This window comes from Staurois parvus, unplaced genomic scaffold (genome assembly GCF_062004578.1).
Source record: "Staurois parvus isolate SC_StPar_1 unplaced genomic scaffold, SC_StPar_1.0 ptg001167l, whole genome shotgun sequence".
NCBI lineage: Eukaryota > Metazoa > Chordata > Amphibia > Anura > Ranidae > Staurois > Staurois parvus.
This window is the reverse complement of record NW_028318963.1, coordinates 457,501-478,125: the sequence shown is the minus strand read 5'-3', so window position 1 is coordinate 478,125 and position 20,625 is coordinate 457,501. Positions and strand designations below refer to the sequence as shown.

At 41.9% G+C, this 20,625-nt stretch overlaps 1 protein-coding gene across 6 annotated transcripts in view; it reads left to right on the top strand.

The window, feature by feature from the left end:
* FGGY (FGGY carbohydrate kinase domain containing) overlaps positions 1-20,625 on the top strand; it is a 401,559-nt gene that overhangs the window by 137,396 nt on the left and 243,538 nt on the right. For all 6 annotated transcript variants that reach the window (XM_089659582.1, XM_089659583.1, XM_089659587.1 and 3 more), the window contains exon 6: positions 5,081-5,196. In XM_089659582.1, the coding sequence (XP_089515708.1) occupies positions 5,081-5,196 (116 nt within the window). The remainder of the gene's footprint in view (positions 1-5,080; positions 5,197-20,625) is intronic.

Below are 20,625 nucleotides of genomic sequence, written 5' to 3'. Positions count from 1 at the left end.
ACGGAGAAATGTTTGTGCGGCCGCGGCGGGGGTGGCGGGTGGGTTGGGAGGGTGCAGCTGCCTCCGCCTGAATCCTAAAAATAAAAAAAGACACACCATTAGTACCTTTTATCTGCAGCTTTTATTCCTCCACTTCTTACTATGTCAGTCTGCAGTCATGAAAAATGTATGATGTGAACGTGCCGCTTCGTCTGCCCGTCTGCCGCTCCCGTTATGTACAGTCTGGTGATCACTGCCGGCAAATGGAACATGTACTGTATACAAGGAGAATGCAGGGCTGTACGGGAGATTTATTGTTTTTTTAATTTGATATATAAATGATCATTACTGGTATTTATATAGTGCCGTCCATTAACGCAGTGCTGTACACAAGGCTTTTTTTTCTCAAAAAATAGGCGCAGGAACTCCCCCTTTTTGAGTCACTTCTTGTCTCCTCCCCCCACCCACCTCCGAGCTCCTTCACTTGGTTCCACCCTCTACCCACCTCCCAGTAACAGAGGTTACAGAGCCAAGTATCCTTTTGTGGGCTAAATAATTTTGTATGGAATTTTGTTAATAACAAGAAAAGCAGAAAAATACAGTGAAGGAAATGCGTATTTGCTCCCCTGCTGACTTGGAATGTTCGCCCTTCACAAAGAAATGATCAGTCTACAAATCGAATGTTCTGTGTATTGTAACACTGAGAGACAGAATAGCAACAACAAATTCAGCAGAAATGCGTCTAACAAATGATGACTGACCTGCATGTTAATGAGGGAAATAAGGATTTGATCCCCTTCACAAAACATGACTTAGTACTTGGTGGCAAATCCCTTGTTGGCAATCACAGAAGTCAGACGTTTCCTGTAGTTGGCCCCCAGGTTCGCACACATCTCAGGAGGGATTTTGGCCCACTCCTCTTGGCAGATCCTCTCCAAGTCATTAAGGTTTGGTGGCTGACGTTTGGCAACTCAAACTTTCAGCTCCCTCCACAGATTTTCAATCGGATGAAGGTCTGGAGATTGGCTAGGCCACTCCAGAACCTTAATGTGCTTCTTCTTGAGCCACTCCTTTGTTGCCTTGGCCGTGTGTTTTGGGTCATTGTCATGCTGGAACACCCATCCACGACCCATTTTCAATGCCCTGACTGAGGGAAGAACGTTCTCACCCAAGATTTGACGGTACATTGCCCCGTCCATCGTCCCTTTGATGCGGTGCAGTTGTCCTGTTTCAGGCCTCAGGGCCTGGTCTGTGCACAATTCGGCACGGAACCACTTTTTTATTTTTTCTTTATCTTTATTTATTATGCACTCCCACGTTTGTCACTTTTTTGCTCTTATGTGTGTGTTTTTCACGGATGGAGGGTGTGGGTCCTCGGGCCTACCCTGAAGTCTAGGGGGAGGATGTGTGGCCCTACGGTTCCTTCCTCCCCTGATCCCTAGGGGACTCTTCTTCGGGAGAGTTTTTTCGTTATAGTTGCACGTTTGCGGACTTAAAAAAAAAAAAAAAAAAAAAAAAAAAGTTGTCCTGTTTCCTGTCCCTGTCAGGAGCTTCGTGCCCCGGGGGATCAGGGTAGTGGTCCAACCCCTTCGGGGGTAGGACAAAGCACACCCCTAAGTGCACTTTTTGTGTGGTGTTTTGCACTTGCACTTTTTTGTGAACACTTACGGGTTTTTTCGTTATAGTTGCACGTTTGCGGACTTAAAAAGTTGTCCTGTCCCCTTAGCAGAAAAACACCCCCAAAGCAGAATGTTTCCAACACCATTATTCACTTTTTTCAACACACTGCTATTATTTTGAACAAAACTGTATATATCTCTACATGATCCCACACTGCCCAGGGCAGCTCCTTCTCCTGCCCACCCCTTGTCCCGGCCCTGCAGCACTGGTCAGTGACAGTGGCGTTCTCTCCAACAATCAGGCAGCACCAATCAGCAACAGTGGCACTCTAAACAACGATCAGGCGGCAGCACTGGTCAGTGCAAGTGGCATTCTCCCCAATGATCAGGTGGGAGCACCGACCAGTGACAGTGACGTTTTTACCCAACAGTGGCATTTAACCCAATGATCAGGTGGCAGCACTGGTCAGCAACAAACCTCTTTAACACCTGAAACATGTTGGGATTTTTATAACCCTAATGAAGAGGTCTCTCTACCACCCGAAACATGTTGCGTTTCTGTAACCCCGATGAAGAAGCATCTCAAACCCCCAAAATCTATTGGGTTTTTGTAACCCTGTTGAAGAGGCCTCTTAAACACCCAAAACTTGTTGGCTTTTTGTAACTCTGATTAAGAGGTCTCTTAACCTTCAATACTGGGCAATTTTACACCTTCCTGCCCAGGCCATTTTTCAGGTTTCAGCGCTCTCACACTTTGAATGACAATTGCGCGGTCACACAACATTGTACCCAAACTAAAATTTTATAATTTTCTTCACACAACTAGAGCTTTCTTTTGGTGGTATTTAATCACCGCCGGGGTTTTTATTTTTTGCTAAATTAACAAAAAAAGACCAAAAACTTTGAAAAAAAAACACGTTTTTCTTTGTTTCTGTTATAAAAGTTTACAAATAAATAATTGTTCTTCATAAATTTAGGCCGAGATGTATTCTGCTACATGTCTTTGGTGAAAATAACCCAAATTAGGATGTATTATTTAGTTTGTAGGAAAGTTATAGAGTTCACAAACTATGGAATAGATCTGAATATTGATCAATCCTGAAGTACTGACAGCCAATCTAATTTCTTGAGGTCCAAGAATGTCAGAACAGTACAGATATCCCCCAAATGTCAGGACAGTACAGATATCCCCCAAATGTCAGGACAGTACAGATATCCCCCAAATGTCAGAACGGTACAGATATCCCCCAAATGACCCCTTTTTGCAAAGCAGACAGTCCAACGTACTTCATAAGAGGAATGATGAGTTTTTTGAAGTTGTATTTTTTTTGTCATTTTTCGGAAAATGAAAAAATTAAAAAAATTATTTTCACTATTTTTTTTTTACATACTGTCACCAGTGCAGTACAGCGTCATCATATAACTGGCATGGCGGTTAACAGGGACACTGACTGGTGACAGTATGAAAAAAATATATATATATATTTATTTATTTATTTTATTTATTTATATTTTTTTTTTATTACATTTTTCTTTTTTTTTTTAAGATTTTGTTTTCATATTTTACTATGACCAAAGTAGTACAATGTTACCATAGTAACATTGTACTACTTTGGGGAAGTGATCAGTATTTTTTTTTTTTTTTACACAATCTGCTTATAGCAAAGAATTACTTTGCTATAAGCAAGCATTTACCTGAATGACATCGATTCATTCAGGGTTTTTTGTTTTTTTTTTTGTGCTTAGCTGTGATTTGGCCACAGCTAATCACATGACATGTGCATGTGACCTGCTGTGACCATTCACAGCTAGACACTAGTATACAATGGATAGCATGAATGAAGCCATCCATTGTATACAACTGTCATGTGACCTGCTGTGATTGGTCACAGCAGGTCACATAGTACCGGCAACGGGGGCCGGTACTCAGATCTGTCATCGGCCGTGTCCGAGGAGACAAGAAAGCTAGAGAGCAGGAGGTCTTGGGAAGAGTGGAGAGGACATTTTAGGTGATATTTTGAAATGTGTTGGGTTTTACAATCCTGATGAAGAAGTCTATCAAACACTTGAGATGTGTTGGATTTTTGTAACCCTGATGAGGAGGCCATTCAAACACCTGAAATGTGTTGGGTTTTTGTAACCTTGATGAAGAGGCCTCTGAAACACTTGAGATGTGTTGGGTTTTTGTAACCCTGATGAAGAGGCCTCTGAAACACTTGAGATGTGTTGGGTTTTTGTAACCTTGATGAAGAGACCTATGAAACACTTGAGATGTGTTGGGTTTTTGTAACCTTGATGAAGAGGCCTCTGAAACACTTGAGATGTGTTGGGTTTTTGTAACCCTGATGAAGAGGCCTCTGAAACACTTGAGATGTGTTGGGTTTTTGTAACCTTGATGAAGAGGCCTCTGAAATACTTGAGATGTGTTGGGTTTTTGTAACCCTGATGAAGAGGCCTCTGAAACACTTGAGATGTGTTGGGTTTTTGTAACCCTGATGAAGAGGCCTCTGAAACACTTGAGATGTGTTGGGTTTTTGTAACCTTGATGAAGAGGCCTATGAAACACTTGAGATGTGTTGGGTTTTTGTAACCTTGATGAAGAGGCCTCTGAAACACTTGAGATGTGTTGGGTTTTTGTAACCCTGATGAAGAGGCCTCTGAAACACTTGAGATGTGTTGGGTTTTTGTAACCCTGATGAAGAGGCCTCTGAAACACTTGAGATGTGTTGGGTTTTTGTAACCTTGATGAAGAGGCCTATGAAACACTTGAGATGTGTTGGGTTTTTGTAACCTTGATGAAGAGGCCTCTGAAACACTTGAGATGTGTTGGGTTTTTGTAACCTTGATGAAGAGGCCTCTGAAACACTTGAGATGTGTTGGGTTTTTGTAACCCTGATGAAGAGGCCTCTGAAACACTTGAGATGTGTTGGGTTTTTGTAACCTTGATGAAGAGGCCTCTGAAACACTTGAGATGTGTTGGGTTTTTGTAACCTTGATGAAGAGGCCTCTGAAACACTTGAGATGTGTTGGGTTTTTGTAACCTTGATGAGGAGGCCATTCAAACACCTGAAATGTGTTGGGTTTTTGTAACCCTGATGAAGAGGCCTCTGAAACACTTGAGATATGTTGGGTTTTTGTAACCCTGATGAAGAGGCCTCTCAAACACCCAAAATGTGTTACGTTTCTGTAACCCTGCTGAAGAGGACCCTCACACTCCCAAAACATGTTGGGTTTTTAAAATAAATATTATGACCTATAAACTCTTTCTGGACTGTAAAAAACGTACTCTTCTCTAAATAAAATCTAAGGCCTAGCTATGGCCGCAGTGCATTAGAATGCTGGCTTTACACCCAGTCAGGATACCTACCCACACAAGGGACCAGAAATCAGCCATTTCACTCCTCCACCAAAGTATTATGCATTGTGATGTATGTAGTACTGCATGTGAACATGGATGTAAAATTTATCTTTTCTCCCGGCAGGTCTTTGTGCACTCTGGTCTGTAAATGGACTTACACCCCGGATAGCGGGTGGGATGACAGTTTCTGGATGGAGATTGGATTGGAAGATCTTCTGGAACAAAACTATGCCAAAATCGGTAAGCCAGCACAACGGAGAGTGCTCCTGCATTGTCACCCTGCCAAAAAAGCTCCGGTGAAGCCCACAAGTGGAAGTGGTGGCTTCTTTAGTTTTCTTTCTGTAGGCATATTTTTTTTCTTTCTTTTTACCACTTAGTCCTTTAAATAACTTTGAATAATTTCCTAAACTAGTGTGATAATGCTTACTCTATGTATCTATGAAGGGAGCCATGATGGACACACAAAAGGATCTGAATTACCACAACACAGGTTAATCATCCAGATGCAGATCTATTCCAATTTGCCAAAAAGTAGAAGACTCTGTAACAGAATTTAGTGTATAGACATATATAAAATACACAAAAAAGTCAGCATATAAAGTCATTAATATCAGTGACTCTGAAAGTGGAACTCAAGAATCAAAAGTAATCATTCAAAAGAACAGGTTTCTTAAAAAAATTTTATAATAATATTATTATTGTTAATAATAATAAAAGGTTATAAAAATATAATAAAAGGGTGCAAAAACAGGTTTCTAAAAAAAAAAAAATAATAATAATAATAATAATAAAAGGTTATAAAAATATAATAAAATAGTGCAAAAAAATAATAAAAGGGTGCAAAAAAAAAAAAAGTTGCTAAAAAAAGTAATAATAAAAGGCTGCTAAAACATAAATAATGGACACACAAAAGGATCTGAATTACCACATCACAGGTTAATCATTCAGATGCAGATCTATTCCAATTTGCCAAAAAGTAAAAGACTCTATAATAGAATTTAGTGTATAGACATATACAGAATACACAGAAAAGTCAGTATATAAATTCATTACTATCAGTGACTCTGAAAGTGGAACTCAAGAATCAAAAGTAATCATTCAAAAGAACCGGTTTCTACAAAAAAAATTATAATATTATTATTAATAATAATAAAAGGTTATAAAAATAATAAAAGGGTGCAAAAAAATAAATAAAATGTTGCTAAAAAAAAGTAATAATAAAAGGTGGCTAAAACATAAATAATGGACACACAAAAGGATCTGAATCACAAGTTAATCACGCAGATGCAGATGTATTCCAATTTGCCATAAAGTAGAAGATGCTATAACAGAATTTAGTGTATAGACATATATAAAATACACAAAAAAGTCAGTATATAAATTCATTATTATCAGTAACTCTGAAAGAGGACCTCAAGAATTAAAAGTAATCATTCAAAAGAACAGGTTTCTAAAAAAAAAAATAATAATAATAATAAAAGTTTTTAAAAATATAATAAAAGGGTGCAAAAAAATAAATAAAATGTTGCTAAAAAAAAGTAATAATAAAAGGTGGCTAAAACATAAATAATGGACACACAAAAGGATCTGAATCACAGGTTAATCACCCAGATGCAGATGTATTCCAATTTGCCATAAAGTAGAAGACGCTATAAAAGTAATCATTCAAAAGAACAAAAACAAAATAACAATATTAATATTAATAATAATAGGTTATAAATATATAATAAAAGGGTGCAAAAAAAAAGTTGCAAAAAAGTAATAGTAATGATAATAAAAGGTTGCTTAAAAAATAAACATATTAATAATATTAATATTAATAATAATAATAATAATAATAATAAAATGTCAAAAAATAATAGGTTGCTAATAAAATAAATTTTAAAAAAACAACCATAAAAACGGTAAAAGGTTGGTAAAAATATATAATAATAATAAAAATATTGCCAAAAAAGGATAACAATAAAGCTAAAATGAACTGAAATGTATATTCATGATATCGGTTTTTGTAAATTGCATAAAACAATGCGAATTCAAATTACTTTAAAATGGTACTAAACACAAAGACGGAAAAGGAGAGAATTAAATATACTATGAAATAATAATTGCAATAATATTATAATACAATAGTAATAGAATTTATATGGGCTTAAAAACAAATGCGCTAAAAAAAAAAAAAAGTATTTAAATGAATAAAAACTATCAATAGTGCCCATAATCTAGATACCCCTGTTTACAGAAGGAAGGTAACATTTTTTATGCTGTCTCTTCAGCTCGCAGGAAGTGTTAAGGACATTGAAGGAATTTTCTGTATTTGCTGAAAATATTATTAGCTTAAAAAGAAAACGAATGCAGCCACCACACACTTTCATTTATTACATTTTTGTCCTTGGGTCGACGTAGATACAATTTAGGGCTCACATCTACATTACAAAACGTTTCTTTAGTAAACGCTTCATTGAATCTTGAATCTTGAAGGGGATAATTGTTGGGTTTTGGCCACAATTGGTCCATTCTGTGGCGCACAGTGCTGGTGTTTACACTGATTGGTGTCGTGTTTTTCTAATATGGAGCAAGAAAACGGTAACGGTGGCTGAACATCATCACAGAAACCTGAGCGCTCGCTAGTCTAAACAGCTGCCAGTCTCTGGGGTGGGACTCGCTTGAAGTTAATTATTTATGAAGTGTCAATTATGGCGATTTAGGCTGATTTTTGTTTTGCCTTTTTTTTTTTTTTTTATTATTATTATTATTATTATACATTTTATTTTAGATGGATTTGGTGCCTCCATTGTTGTGTTTTTTTTTTTTTTTTTAAGTTAATTATTTCTGAAGTGTCAATTATGGCAATTTATGCTGATTTTTTTTTTTGCCTTTTTTTATTATTATTATTATACAGGATTTATATAGCACCAACAGTTTGCTCAGCGCTTTACAATATAAATTTTTTTTAGATGGATTCGGTGCCTCCTTTCTTGGTTTTATTTTTTTAAAGTTAATAATTTATGGAATGTCACTTATGGCGATTTTTTGCCTTTTTTTTTTAATTATTATTATTATACAGGATGTATATAGCACCAACAGTTTGCTCAGCACTTTACAATATAATTTTTTTTAGATGGATGTGGTGCCTCCTTTGTTGTTGTTTTTTTTTTTTTTTAAGTTAATTATTTATGAAGTGTCAATTATAGCGATTTATGCTGATTTTTTTTGCCTTTTTTTATTATTATTATACAGGATTTATATAGCACCAACAGTTTGCTCAGCGCTTTACAATATACATTTTTTTTAGATGGATTCGGTGCCTCCTTTGTTGTTTTTTTTTTTTTTTTAAAGTTAATTATTTATGAAGTGTCAATTATGGTGATTTAGGCTAATTTTTTTTGCTTTTTTTTTTTTTTTAATTATTATTATACAGGATGTATATAGTGCCAACAGTTTGCACAGCGCTTTACAATATAAATTTTTTTTTAGATGGATTTGGTGCCTCCATTGTTGTTTTTTTTTTTTTTTTAGTTAATTATTTATGAAGTGTCAATTAGGGCGATTTCTGCAGATTTTTTTTTTTTATTAAATTATTATTAGTATGTATATAGCGCCAACAGTTTGCTCAGCACTTTACAATATAATTTTTTTTTTAGATGGATTCGGTGCCTCCTTTGTTGTTTTTTTTTTTTTTTTAAGTTAATCATTTATGAAGTGTCAATTATGGAGATTTAGGCTGATTTTTTTTTTGCCTTTTTTTTATTAATTATTATTATACAGGATGTATATAGCGCCAACAGTTTGCTCAGCGCTTTACAATATAATTTGTTTTTAGATGGATTTGGTGCCTCCATTGTTGTTTTTATTTTTTTTTTTTGAAGTTCATTATTTATGAAGTGTCAATTATGGCGATTTATGCAGATTTTTTTTGCTTTTTTTAAAATTATTATTATTATACAGGATGTATATAGCACCAACAGTTTTCTCAGTGCTTTACAATATACATTTTTTTTAGATGGATTTGGTGCCTCCTTTGTTGTGTGTGTTTTTTTTTTTTTTAAATATTAAATTAATTCATTTTAAATTAATTAATATAAAAATATATTTTTAAGTGAACTTTTCGGGTGAATTAAGAGGTAGAAACTAACCTTACTGGTCCAGACAGGACTATACTAGCAGTATTCATTTACTCTCTCTGGTGAACCTGAAGGGGTCGATTCACTCCTTCGCACTCACAACCTGTATATTAGTGCACTAATGCAGGTCATACATGGTTGGAATTCCGAACAATTTTTCATCCAAAAATCGAAAAAACGCAGTTCGCTTGGTAATCCGATGGCCCCATCAATAATTTCAAAAATCGGCCGACCGAGTCATAAAGTTCACCCCATATGACAGGCGAAACGTCTGTTCCTTCCAGGTCACGGCTCATGCACGTATTCTTTTTCGGAAAAATGATCATACGATTGAGTCGAAAATCGGTAGTTTTTCATGAATTTTCCAAACATGCCCGATCACCGAAAAAGGGGAGGAACCACGAAAATTGTCTCGTGTCATTGACCCACTAACAGAGCGAAAATCGTCCGATTATTCTTAGGTCTGATTTTCGGACAAAAAATCGGTCGAATTTTGACCCATGTATGGCCAGCCTAAGGATAAGTTGTTATACATTCTCCCCGTTAACCCCTTCCCACCTGTTCCGGCATCTCTTAAAAAAGCTCAGAACGCCAAGGGGGTGGGATGGATAAGTAATCATGTGACCACTGTGATTGGCTGTCAAAGTGGTGACACAAATCAGTACCATTGGCTACCAATTGTTAGTTCGGACTGAAAGCTGTCTATGACAGCTCAGTCTCTGTGCTGGGAGCTCGCAATGAGTGCGCTCTCGGCGCTCTCGGCTCAGAAACATAGGCCTCCCAGGGAGACATATGTGTGGCATGCAGGAGTGGCAGGGGCGGACTGACCATTTGGAATCTCGGGCACTGCCCGAGGGCCCGGGGTCAGTAGGGGGCCCCTGGTACCTTTTTCATAGGCTTTTTTGCGTTTGGGCAAGGACACAGGGGCCCCATGATCCCCTATTGCCCGGGGGCCCCATGAGTTGTCAGTCCGCCCCTGAGGAGAAAATGTCAGAACAGTACAGATACCCCTCAAATGTCAGAACAGTACAGATATCCCCCAAATGTCAGGACAGTATAGATATCCCCCAAATGTCAGGACGGTACAGATATCCCCCAAATGTCAGGACAGTACAGATATCCCCCAAATGTCAGGACGGTACAGATATCCCCCAAATGTCAGGACGGTACAGATATACCCCAAATGTCAGGACGGTACAGATATCCCCCAAATGTCAGAACAGTACAGATATCCCCCAAATATCAGGACAGTACAGATATCCCCCAAATATCAGGACAGTACAGATATCCCCCCAAATGTCAGAACAGTAAAGATATCCCCCCAAATGTCAGGACAGTACAGATATCCCCAAAATATCAGAACAGTACAGATATCCCCCAAATGTCAGGACAGTACAGATATCCCCCAAATGTCAGAACAGTACAGATATCCCCCCAAATGTCAGAACAGTACAGATATCCCCCAAATGTCAGGACAGTACAGATATCCCCCAAATGTTAGAACGGTACAGATATCCCCCAAATGTCAGAACAGTACAGATATCCCAATCCATCAGACTGTCACCTACCCTCCTCACCTTTAGGCGCACCCTGAAAACCCATCTCTTCAGGGAAGCCTACCCCGCCCTCACCTAATTGCCGATCTCCTCCACTCTTCCTACCACTCCATCCCCCACAGCCATTTCCTCCTGTACCACTCTCCCCTCCCTCCTAGATTGTAAGCTCCAAGGAGCAGGGTCCTCGATCCCCTCATGTATGGTATTGTTACTGTACTGTCTCGTGTATTGTCCCCCATTGTAATGTAAAGCGCTGAGCAAACTGTTGGCGCCATATAAATCCTGTATATTAATAATAATATGTGGTGGTTTGAACCTAAATCATGCTGTTTCCAGGGGTTATCTCAGATTATTGTTGATAAATTGCGACGTGGGACAGCGTTGGGTTCATGTTGGACGCACAAAACTGAAATCTCCATAAACACGTTCTACCATTACAGCCTATGTAATCTGTAGAGCCGTCTGTCTGATGTATAGAGGGATCATCCATTACAACCGATATCCCCGACGCTCTGACATTGTCCACACTGGAAACATAATCTCCAGCAAGGAGATTCCACCATTGGATTGTAAAACCATCCGCCCCGTAGATGATTATTCTTACGGGACAGTTTTCTTACCGCAAAAAAAAAAAAAAAGATTTTTAATCACATGCTGTCCGGGGCAGTTTGTTTTTTTCAGACACATCTTACAATGAGCATTGTTTTGCTAGAAAATGACTTAGAACCCTGGAAAATAAAATGGTGGCTGTTTGATGTAATGCAATATTTGCGCAGCCATTTATTAACCACTTTGCACCATGTGACGGGAGTCACTTTGGATGGGGGGACCATGGAACACAGCTCACTTTGGAGAGTTGGGAGACCCCTGTCTCAGCTCCCCATATCCCTATTATGTGTAAGTAACCCTGTGCCTGTTAGGGGTACAGGGTGATCTGTCCTGATATTGGGGTGGGGGGTTGTTGATTGTTTGGTGTCACGTGGTTGCATCCCGTTGTTCTATTGTGTGTCTTGCTTGGGGGCAAACTATTATGGGATGTATGTGTTTATGGGTATTGGCTTGGTGGGGGGGTGTCTCCAGCAGCCCTCCCTCCTGATGGGACTGTCTCTTGGTGTGTCTCTTGTTACTAAATGTACATTGCCCCGCCCTGTGTCATTATGCAGGGAGGGGGGATTGTCCCCTTGAATGTATATATCTTGTATCAGTGTTAAAAAAACTAGTCTACTTCCTGGTTTACTTCAAGACTGGTGTTGTCTAGTCTTGTATGGTCTGCTGTTCGGCCAGGGAAGTGGTATTCTAATAAAAGTACCCAAGTGCAGTCTGAGGTCGGTTCCGTTACACCCATGTACATAAACGGCCAGACGGGAGCAAACCCGTAAACGGCACCCACATTCTCTGCCTGTGCACGCTCCCTGGTAGCGCGCGGCACCACGATCCGGTGCCCACTGTGTCTGGAACGCCGATCGCTGTACTGAACCTCTGTGTGAAGTCCCGATTCATGTGATCACTGATTGGCCAATCAGTGATCACATGAGCAGTAGTAAACTGTTTCCTCTTGTATCAAATTGTATTGTAACTGTAATGTCTGCCTTCATTATGTAAAGCGCTGCTCAAACTGTTGCCGCAATATAAATCCTGTATAATAATAATAAACAAGATGTCACTTCCTGACATCATTGCTTACTACGTGTGAAATCTGTGAATGATCACAGAGATCACATGGTACAGGGCTATTCACAACAGCCTTGTACCATGTGACAAGCTGTGACCAATCACAGCTCTCACAGTATTTCTCAATGGCTGCAGGAATGCAGCCAGAGAGAAGGAGAAATGATTGTTTTTACAGCCTTTATGGGTGTAAAAGCAATCAGTGTAAAAAAAGAAAAAAGAAATCTTCATCACCCCCACTATGGTGACACTGTACAGCTAGGGTGACAGTATGTTTAAAAAAAAAAAAACATGAATAATAATATAAAATAATAAACTAAAAATGTAAAAAAAAATTAGAAAAATTATAATTTTTGGTTATAAACTAATTTGGGTTATTTTTTTTTTTTTTACTAAAAAGATAGCTGAATACATTTTGGCCAAGATTTATGAAGAAAGATTATTTATTTGCAAAATTGTATATGAAAAACACTTTTTTTCCAAGATTTTTGGACTTTTTCATTTATATAGCAAAAAAATAAAAATGCCAGTGGTTAATAAATACCACCAAAATAAAGTTTTATCTGTCTCAAAAAAATGCTAAAAAAATTCATATGGGTACAGTGTTGCATGACTGCGCAATTGTCATTCAAAGTGTGATAGCGCTGAAAGCTGAAAATTGGCCTGGACAGGAAGGGGGGGGGGGGGGAAAGTGTACGGACTGGAAGGGGGGGAAAGTGTCCGGACTGGAAGGGGGGGGAAAGTGTCCGGACTGGAAGGGGGGGAAAGTGTCCGGACTGGAAGGGGGGGAAAGTGTCCGGACTGGAAGGGGGGGGGAAAGTGTCCGGACTGGAAGGGGGGGGGAAAGTGTCCGGACTGGAAGGGGGGGGGGAAAGTGTCCGGACTGGAAGGGGGGGAAAGTGTCCGAACTGGAAGGGGGGGAAAGTGTCCGAACTGGAAGGGGGTGAAAGTGTCCGGACTGGAAGGGGGTGAAAGTGTCCGGACTGGAAGGGGGGAAATTGTCCGAACTGGAAGGGGGGGAAAGTGTCCGGACTGGAAGAGGGGGAAAGTGTCCGAACTGGAAGGGGGTGAAAGTGTCCGGACTGGAAGGGGGGGAAAGTGTCCGAACTGGAAGGGGGTGAAAGTGTCCGGACTGGAAGGGGGTGAAAGTGTCCGAACTGGAAGGGGGGGAAAGTGTCCGGACTTGATGTGGCTAAGGTGCATTTGTATGGAATAAAACATTGCAGGTTCAAACCTTTAGTATAATGTTAAAGTAGAAGAAAAGCCCAGGAATGCCAGCAGCCCATAGAAGACATGGAAGTGGTTAAACCAGGGGCGGACTGACCATTTGGAAACTGTCCGAGGGCCCGGGGTCAGTAGGGGGCCCCATGAGATGCCCCTGGTACCTTTTTCATAGGCTTTTTTGAGTTTGGGCAAGGACACAGGGGCCCCATGATCCCCTATTGCATGGGGGCCCCATGAGTTGTCAATCCGCCCCTGGGTTAAACACAGGGTTTACAGAGAATGGTCCAAAAAAGAGAAAATATCCCGTGAGAGGCAGTTGTGTGGATGAAAATGCCTTGTTGAGGTCAGAGGAGAATGGGCAGACTGGTTGGAGATGATAGAAAGGCAACAGTAACTCAAATAACCACTTGTTACAACCAAGGTATGCAGAATACCATCTCTGAACGCAAAACACATCCAATCTTGAAGCAGATTGGCTACAGCAGCAGAAGGCCACACCGGGTACCACTCCTGTCAGCTAAGAACAGGAAACAGAGGCTACAATTCGCACAGGCTCACCAGAATCAGACACCAGAAGATTGGAAAAACGTTGCCTGGTCTGATGAGCCTCAATTTCCCTAGAGATGGTCGTGCGCAGGGGCGGACTGACAACTCATGGGGCCCCTGGGCAATAGGGGATTATGGGGCCTCTGTGTCCTTGCCCAAACTCAAAAAAGCCTATGAAAAAGGGGCATCTCATGGGGCCCCCTATCTCATGGGGCCCCCTACTGACTCCGGGCCCTCGGGCAGTGCCCGAGTTTCCAAATGGTCAGTCCGCCCCTGGGTTGTGCGTGAAAATCCCAGCAGAACAGACCAGCCCGTCTGCCACCAACAACCATGCCACGTTCAAAGTCACTTTCTTCCCCATTCTGATGCTCGGTTTGAACTTCAGCAAGTCGTCTTCACCATGTCTAGATGCCTAAATGCATTGAGTTGCTGCCATGTGATTGGCTGATTAGCAATTTGTGTTACTGAGCCATTGAACAGGTGGACCTCATAAAGTGGTCGGTGAGCGTATGTTTGGGGGTTCTAACAAATCTTCAGGTCCAAAATTATTATTATTTTTTTTTTTTTAAATATGTACAAGTGGAAAACCGGCTCTGGCAGTGAAAAGGTTAATAGCCTTTGCAGGTGTTTTTTATTATTATTATTATTTTTATTTATTATTATTATTATTTTTATTATTATTTATTATTATTTTTATCATTATTATTTATTATTATTATTATTATTTTTATTATTATTATTATTATTTTTATTATTAGTATTATTATTATTTTTATTATTATTTATTATTATTTTTATCATTATTATTTATTATTATTATTATTATTATTATTTTTATTATTAGTATTATTATTATTTTTATTATTATTTATTATTATTATTATTATTATTATTATACAGGATTTATGGCGCCAACAGTTTGCTCAGCACTTTACAATATAAGGGAGACAATACAGCAACAATACAGTTCAATACAAGAGGGAGAGGAGGGCCCTGATCCTGGGAGCTTACAATCTAGGAGGTGTTTTTGTTGTAGAATCACTTTGAAGTTTTTGTCTATGTAGGTTTTGTGTAGGTTGTGGATTGACTCACCCGCCACCATTTGCAGTGAAGAGATCTCCGGATTTCGCCCCTGGAAGATGTTCCAGAGAGTGAATCCAACCACAGACAAGTCTTCACCTGTGAGCATTGCACAATGTGCGCCGTGCGTTGTTTGTCGTCTCCCGTCTGCTGCTCAGACCCGACCTGTACAATCATACACGGAAACTGGAAGTAAAGCCCCCCTTACTAAACCCACAACAGTACAATCAGTCTGTAGATGCAGTAATGCATGCTTGTTATACTCATTGTGGAACCTAAGGTGTTAATTCTCTGCATTATATATGAAAAAAGGCTGTTTGATCCTGTCTTCTCTGATCTTCCCCTTCTTCTACTGTCCCCAATCCATCTGTTGATAGTACAGAGCTCTAGGAGACACTCTACATATGCTCAGTTTGATGTGTATTGCTAGAAAGTTTTTTGGGTTTTTTTCTTTGGGAGAGTGCATGTGATCAGCACAGGGCCAATCAGCACAGTCCAGACAGAGGGTCAGGGGTCATGCACCCTCATAGGACAGTCAGAGGACAATGAAACTCATCCTACAAGATTAACCAGACACTGATAGAAGTCACAAGACTGCTATATACTACAGATGAGAAAAGGGATTTAGCATTTATATTAAATAAAATAATTGCATTTCCTTGTTCTGTGTACTGTGGGAGACCAAATATAGTGAATGCAGGGACCGGGGAGAGCGGATATAGTGAATGCAGGGTCCGGGGAGAGCGGATATAGTGAATGCAGGGTCCGGGGAGAGCGGATATAGTGAATGCAGGGTCTGGGGAGAGCAGATATAGTGAATGCGGGGTCCAAGGAGAGCGGATATAGTGAATGCGGGGTCCGGGGAGAGCGGATATAGTGAATGCGGGGTCCGTGGAGAGCAGATACAGTGAATGCGGGGTCCGGGGAGACCGGATATAGTGAATGCAGGGTCCAAGGAGACCAGATATAGTGAATGCAGGGTCCGGGGAGAGCGGATATAGTGAATGCAGGGTCCGGGGAGAGCGGATTTAGTGAATGCAGGGTCCGGGGAGACCGGATTTATTGAATGCAGGGTCCGGGGAGACCAGATATAGTGAATGCAGGGTCCGGGAGACCAGATATAGTGAATGCAGGGTCCGGGGAGAGCGGATATAGTGAATGCGGGGTCCGGGGAGAGCGGATATAGTGAATGCGGGGTCCGGGGAGAGCGGATATAGTGAATGCGGGGTCCGGGGAGAGCGGATATAGTGAATGCGGGGTCCGTGGAGAGCAGATATAGTGAATGCGGGGTCCGGGGAGACCGGATATAGTGAATGCAGGGTCCGGGGAGACTGGATATAGTGAATGCGGGGTCCGGGGAGAGCGGATATAGTGAATGCAGGGTTCGGGGAGACCGGATATAGTGAAGGCGGGGTCCGGGGAGAGCGGATATAGTGAATGCAGGGTTCGGGGAGACCGGATATAGTGAATGCAGGGTCCGAGGAGACCGGATTTAGTGAATGAAGGGTCCGGGGAGACCGGATTTATTGAATGCAGGATCCGGGGAGAGCGGATATAGTGAATGCAGGGTCTGGGGGGACCGGATATAGTGAATGCAGGGTCCGGGGAGACCAGATATAGTGAATGCAGGGTCCGGGGAGACCAGATATAGTGAATGCAGGGTCCGGGGAGACCGGATATAGTGAATGCAGGGTCCGGGGAGACCGGATTTAGTGAATGAAGGGTCCGGGGAGACCGGATTTAGTGAATGAAGGGTCCGGGGAGACCGGATTTATTGAATGCAGGGTCCGGGGAGTCCAGATATAGTGAATGCAGGGTCCGGGAGACCGGATATAGTGAATGCAGGGTCTGGGGAGAGCGGATATAGTGAATGCACTGTCCGGGGAGAGCGGATATAGTGAATGCAGGGTCCGGGAGACTGGATATAGTGAATGCAGGGTCCGGGGAGAGCGGATATAGCGAATGCAGGGTCCGGGGAGACATGATATAGTGAATGCAGGGTCCGGGGAGAGCGGATATAGTGAATGCAGGGTCCGGGGAGATCGGATATAGTGAATGCAGGGTCCGGGGAGAGCTGATATAGTGAATGCAGGGTCCGGGGAGAGAGGATATAGTGAATGCAGGGTCCGGGGAGAGCGGATATAGTGAATGCAGAGTCCGGGGAGAGCGGATATAGTGAATGCAGGGTCCGGGGAGAGCGGATATAGTGAATGCAGAGTCCGGGGAGAGCGGATATAGTGAATGCAGGGTCCAGGGTTTAGTAACACTTTCATGTGGACCTTTCATTATCTTGAGGCACACACATGAATACTGTACATTCTTAACATGTCTCAACATACAGCAATGGTAGAAGTTTGATAAGCTCCAACATTTTTTTTTTTTTGTAATTTCTTTATTTTACAGACAGCAAATGCAATACAGACAAATGTACTCTCACATACTGTATGGGTTGTCGGGAAATACTCTCACATATGGGTTGTCGGGAAATACTCTCACATATGGGTTGTCGGGAAATACTCTCACATATGGGTTGTCGGGAAATAATCTCTCATATGGGTTGTCAAGAAATACTCTCACATATGGGTTGTCGGGAAATACTCTCACATATGGGTTGTCGGGAAATACTCTCGCATATGGGTTGTCGGGAAATACTCTCGCATATGGGTTGTCGGGAAATACTCTCGCATATGGGTTGTCGGGAAATACTCTCACATGTGGGTTGTCGGGAAATACTCTCGCATGTGGGTTGTCAAGAAATACTCTCACATGTGGGTTGTCGGGAAATACTCTCGCATGTGGGTTGTCGGGAAATACTCTCGCATGTGGGTTGTCGGGAAATACTCTCGCATGTGGGTTGTCGGGAAATACTCTCGCATGTGGGTTGTCGGGAAATACTCTCGCATGTGGGTTGTCGGGAAATACTCTCGCATGTGGGTTGTCGGGAAATACTCTCGCATGTGGGTTGTCGGGAAATACTCTCACATATGGGTTGTCAAGAAATACTCTCACATGTGGGTTGTCGGGAAATACTCTCACATATGGGTTGTCAAGAAATACTCTCACATGTGGGTTGTCGGGAAATACTCTCGCATGTGGGTTGTCGGGAAATACTCTCGCATGTGGGTTGTCGGGAAATACTCTCGCATGTGGGTTGTCGGGAAATACTCTCGCATGTGGGTTGTCGGGAAATACTCTCGCATGTGGGTTGTCGGGAAATACTCTCGCATGTGGGTTGTCGGGAAATACTCTCGCATGTGGGTTGTCGGGAAATACTCTCGCATGTGGGTTGTCGGGAAATACTCTCGCATGTGGGTTGTCGGGAAATACTCTCGCATGTGGGTTGTCAAGAAATACTGTCGCATGTGGGTTGTCAGGAAATACTCTCGCATGTGGGTTGTCAGGAAATACTCTCACATATGGGTTGTCAGGAAATACTCTCACATATGGGTTGTCAGGAAATACTCTCACATATGGGTTGTCAGGAAATACTCTCACATATGGGTAAGGCAGTACTGTTGAGTAGTAACAAATAACAGATAAACAAAGAAGAAAAAATAAAAAACCCACCAAACAAGACATTAGGTTCCCATGGGGCCCCAGGTTCCTGGACGCATTACGTAGGTACCCAACTCAAGGGGTTAATCTCCACTTTTCATCATTACTAACCATCCTTGATCTCCAGTCCAGTGACTTTGCCTAGGCTGAGATGATGTCATCAGTCTGCTGCAGGCAGGAGGAAGCATTTCCTCAATCCTCGCCCCCAGTGATCGGACTGCAACATTGTAGCAAGTCACAAGCCGAGAGGCTGCAGCAGGGGATGACCTGTCCTGTCTGATTGTGTCATCTCTGAGTCGCTGTCTCACTCCAGGAAGTAGATGGTGACCGTGGCGGGATGCCTGAATAAAGATGGCGCAGTCCTTCTGGAGAGGAAATCAGATGAAGGCATTGTTAGGGGACTGTGATCTCTGTGAGACGTAATAAATACTTAGAATACTTACACTGATACGTTACCTACCCAAGTTTAACGCCCCTACTGCAATATTTTATTCGCACAAACTAAGGTCAGTTGGTCAGAAAAACAGTTGATTGGAAAACAGCATCAGAACCCAGGTCCCGCACCCCCATTTTGATTGTTGTTGGATGCTCCTCCGGTTGGACCTGAGGCATTTTGGAATACGTCTGGAGGAAAAGAAATGTAATCTCCAAACACGGAAAGGTTTCTTGACAGTAAGAGCTGTGAGAATGTGGAATAGACTCCCTCAAGAGTTGGTTGTGGCCAGCTCAGTGGATTTCTGTAGGAAAGTCCTGGATTCTTTCTTGGATACACAGAATATAACTGGATATAACATTTATAGGTAAAGGTGATCCAGGAAATATCCGATTGCCTCTCGGGGGATCAGGAAGGAATTTTTTTCCCATCAGGAGCAAATTGGATCGTGCTTTGCTGGGTTTTTTTTGCCTTCCTCTGGATCAACTGTGGGTGTAGGATTATAACTTTTTTTTTTTTTAATGGTTGAACTGGATGGACTTTTGTCTTTTTTCAGCCAGACTAACTATGTGGCCTACTTACCCCAGGAAGCCTCAGAGCGCTGGAGACGTCATTCTCACATTGGTGGGGTGTGGGATGAAAACAAAAAAAGCGTTAGAAACAAACCAAGAAAAAAATAATGGTTTGCCTTTTTACATTGCGGAGGTGGGGAGGAGAGCAAAGCCCCCCCCGTATATAGAGGGTGAAAGTCCTCTTTAGGAACATCTCCACTCAGGGCCGGACTGACAACTCATGGGGCCCCCGGGCAATAGGGGATCATGGGGCCCCTGTGTCCTTGCCCAAACTCAAAAAAGCCTATGAAAAAGGTACCAGGGGCATCTCATGGGGCCCCCTACTGACCCTGGGCCCTCGGGCAGTGCCCGAGTTTCCAAATGGTCAGCCTGCCCCTTCTACATCGAAGGCCCATCAGAGCCCTCCCTTACATCTGAGCCCCCTTTACATCGGAATCTCCCCTTACATCAGGGTCCCCATCAGAGTCACCATTATATCAGAGGCCCGCCTTACATCTGAGCCCCCTTCACATCAAGGTCCCCATCAGAGTCACCCTTATTTCAGGATCCCCATCAGAGTCACCCTTACATCAGTATCTCCTCCCCCCTCTCCATCTAAGCCCCATCAGAGTCCTCCCTTACATCTGAGCCCCCTTTACATTAGTATTCCCATCAGAGTTCTCTTACATCAGAATATTCCCTTACATCACAGTCCCCCTTTACATCTGAACCCCATCAGAGTCTCCCCTTATATTATGAGCCCCATCATCATCATCACAACCCCCACCAGAGTGTCCCTTATATCAGCGCTCCCCCTCACATCAGGGTCTTCATTGGTGTCACCCATTACATCCCCATGGCACTCTCATGTCAGGATCCCTATCAGAGTGCCCCTTACGTCGGAGCCCCTCCTTACATCTGAGCCTCATCAGTGT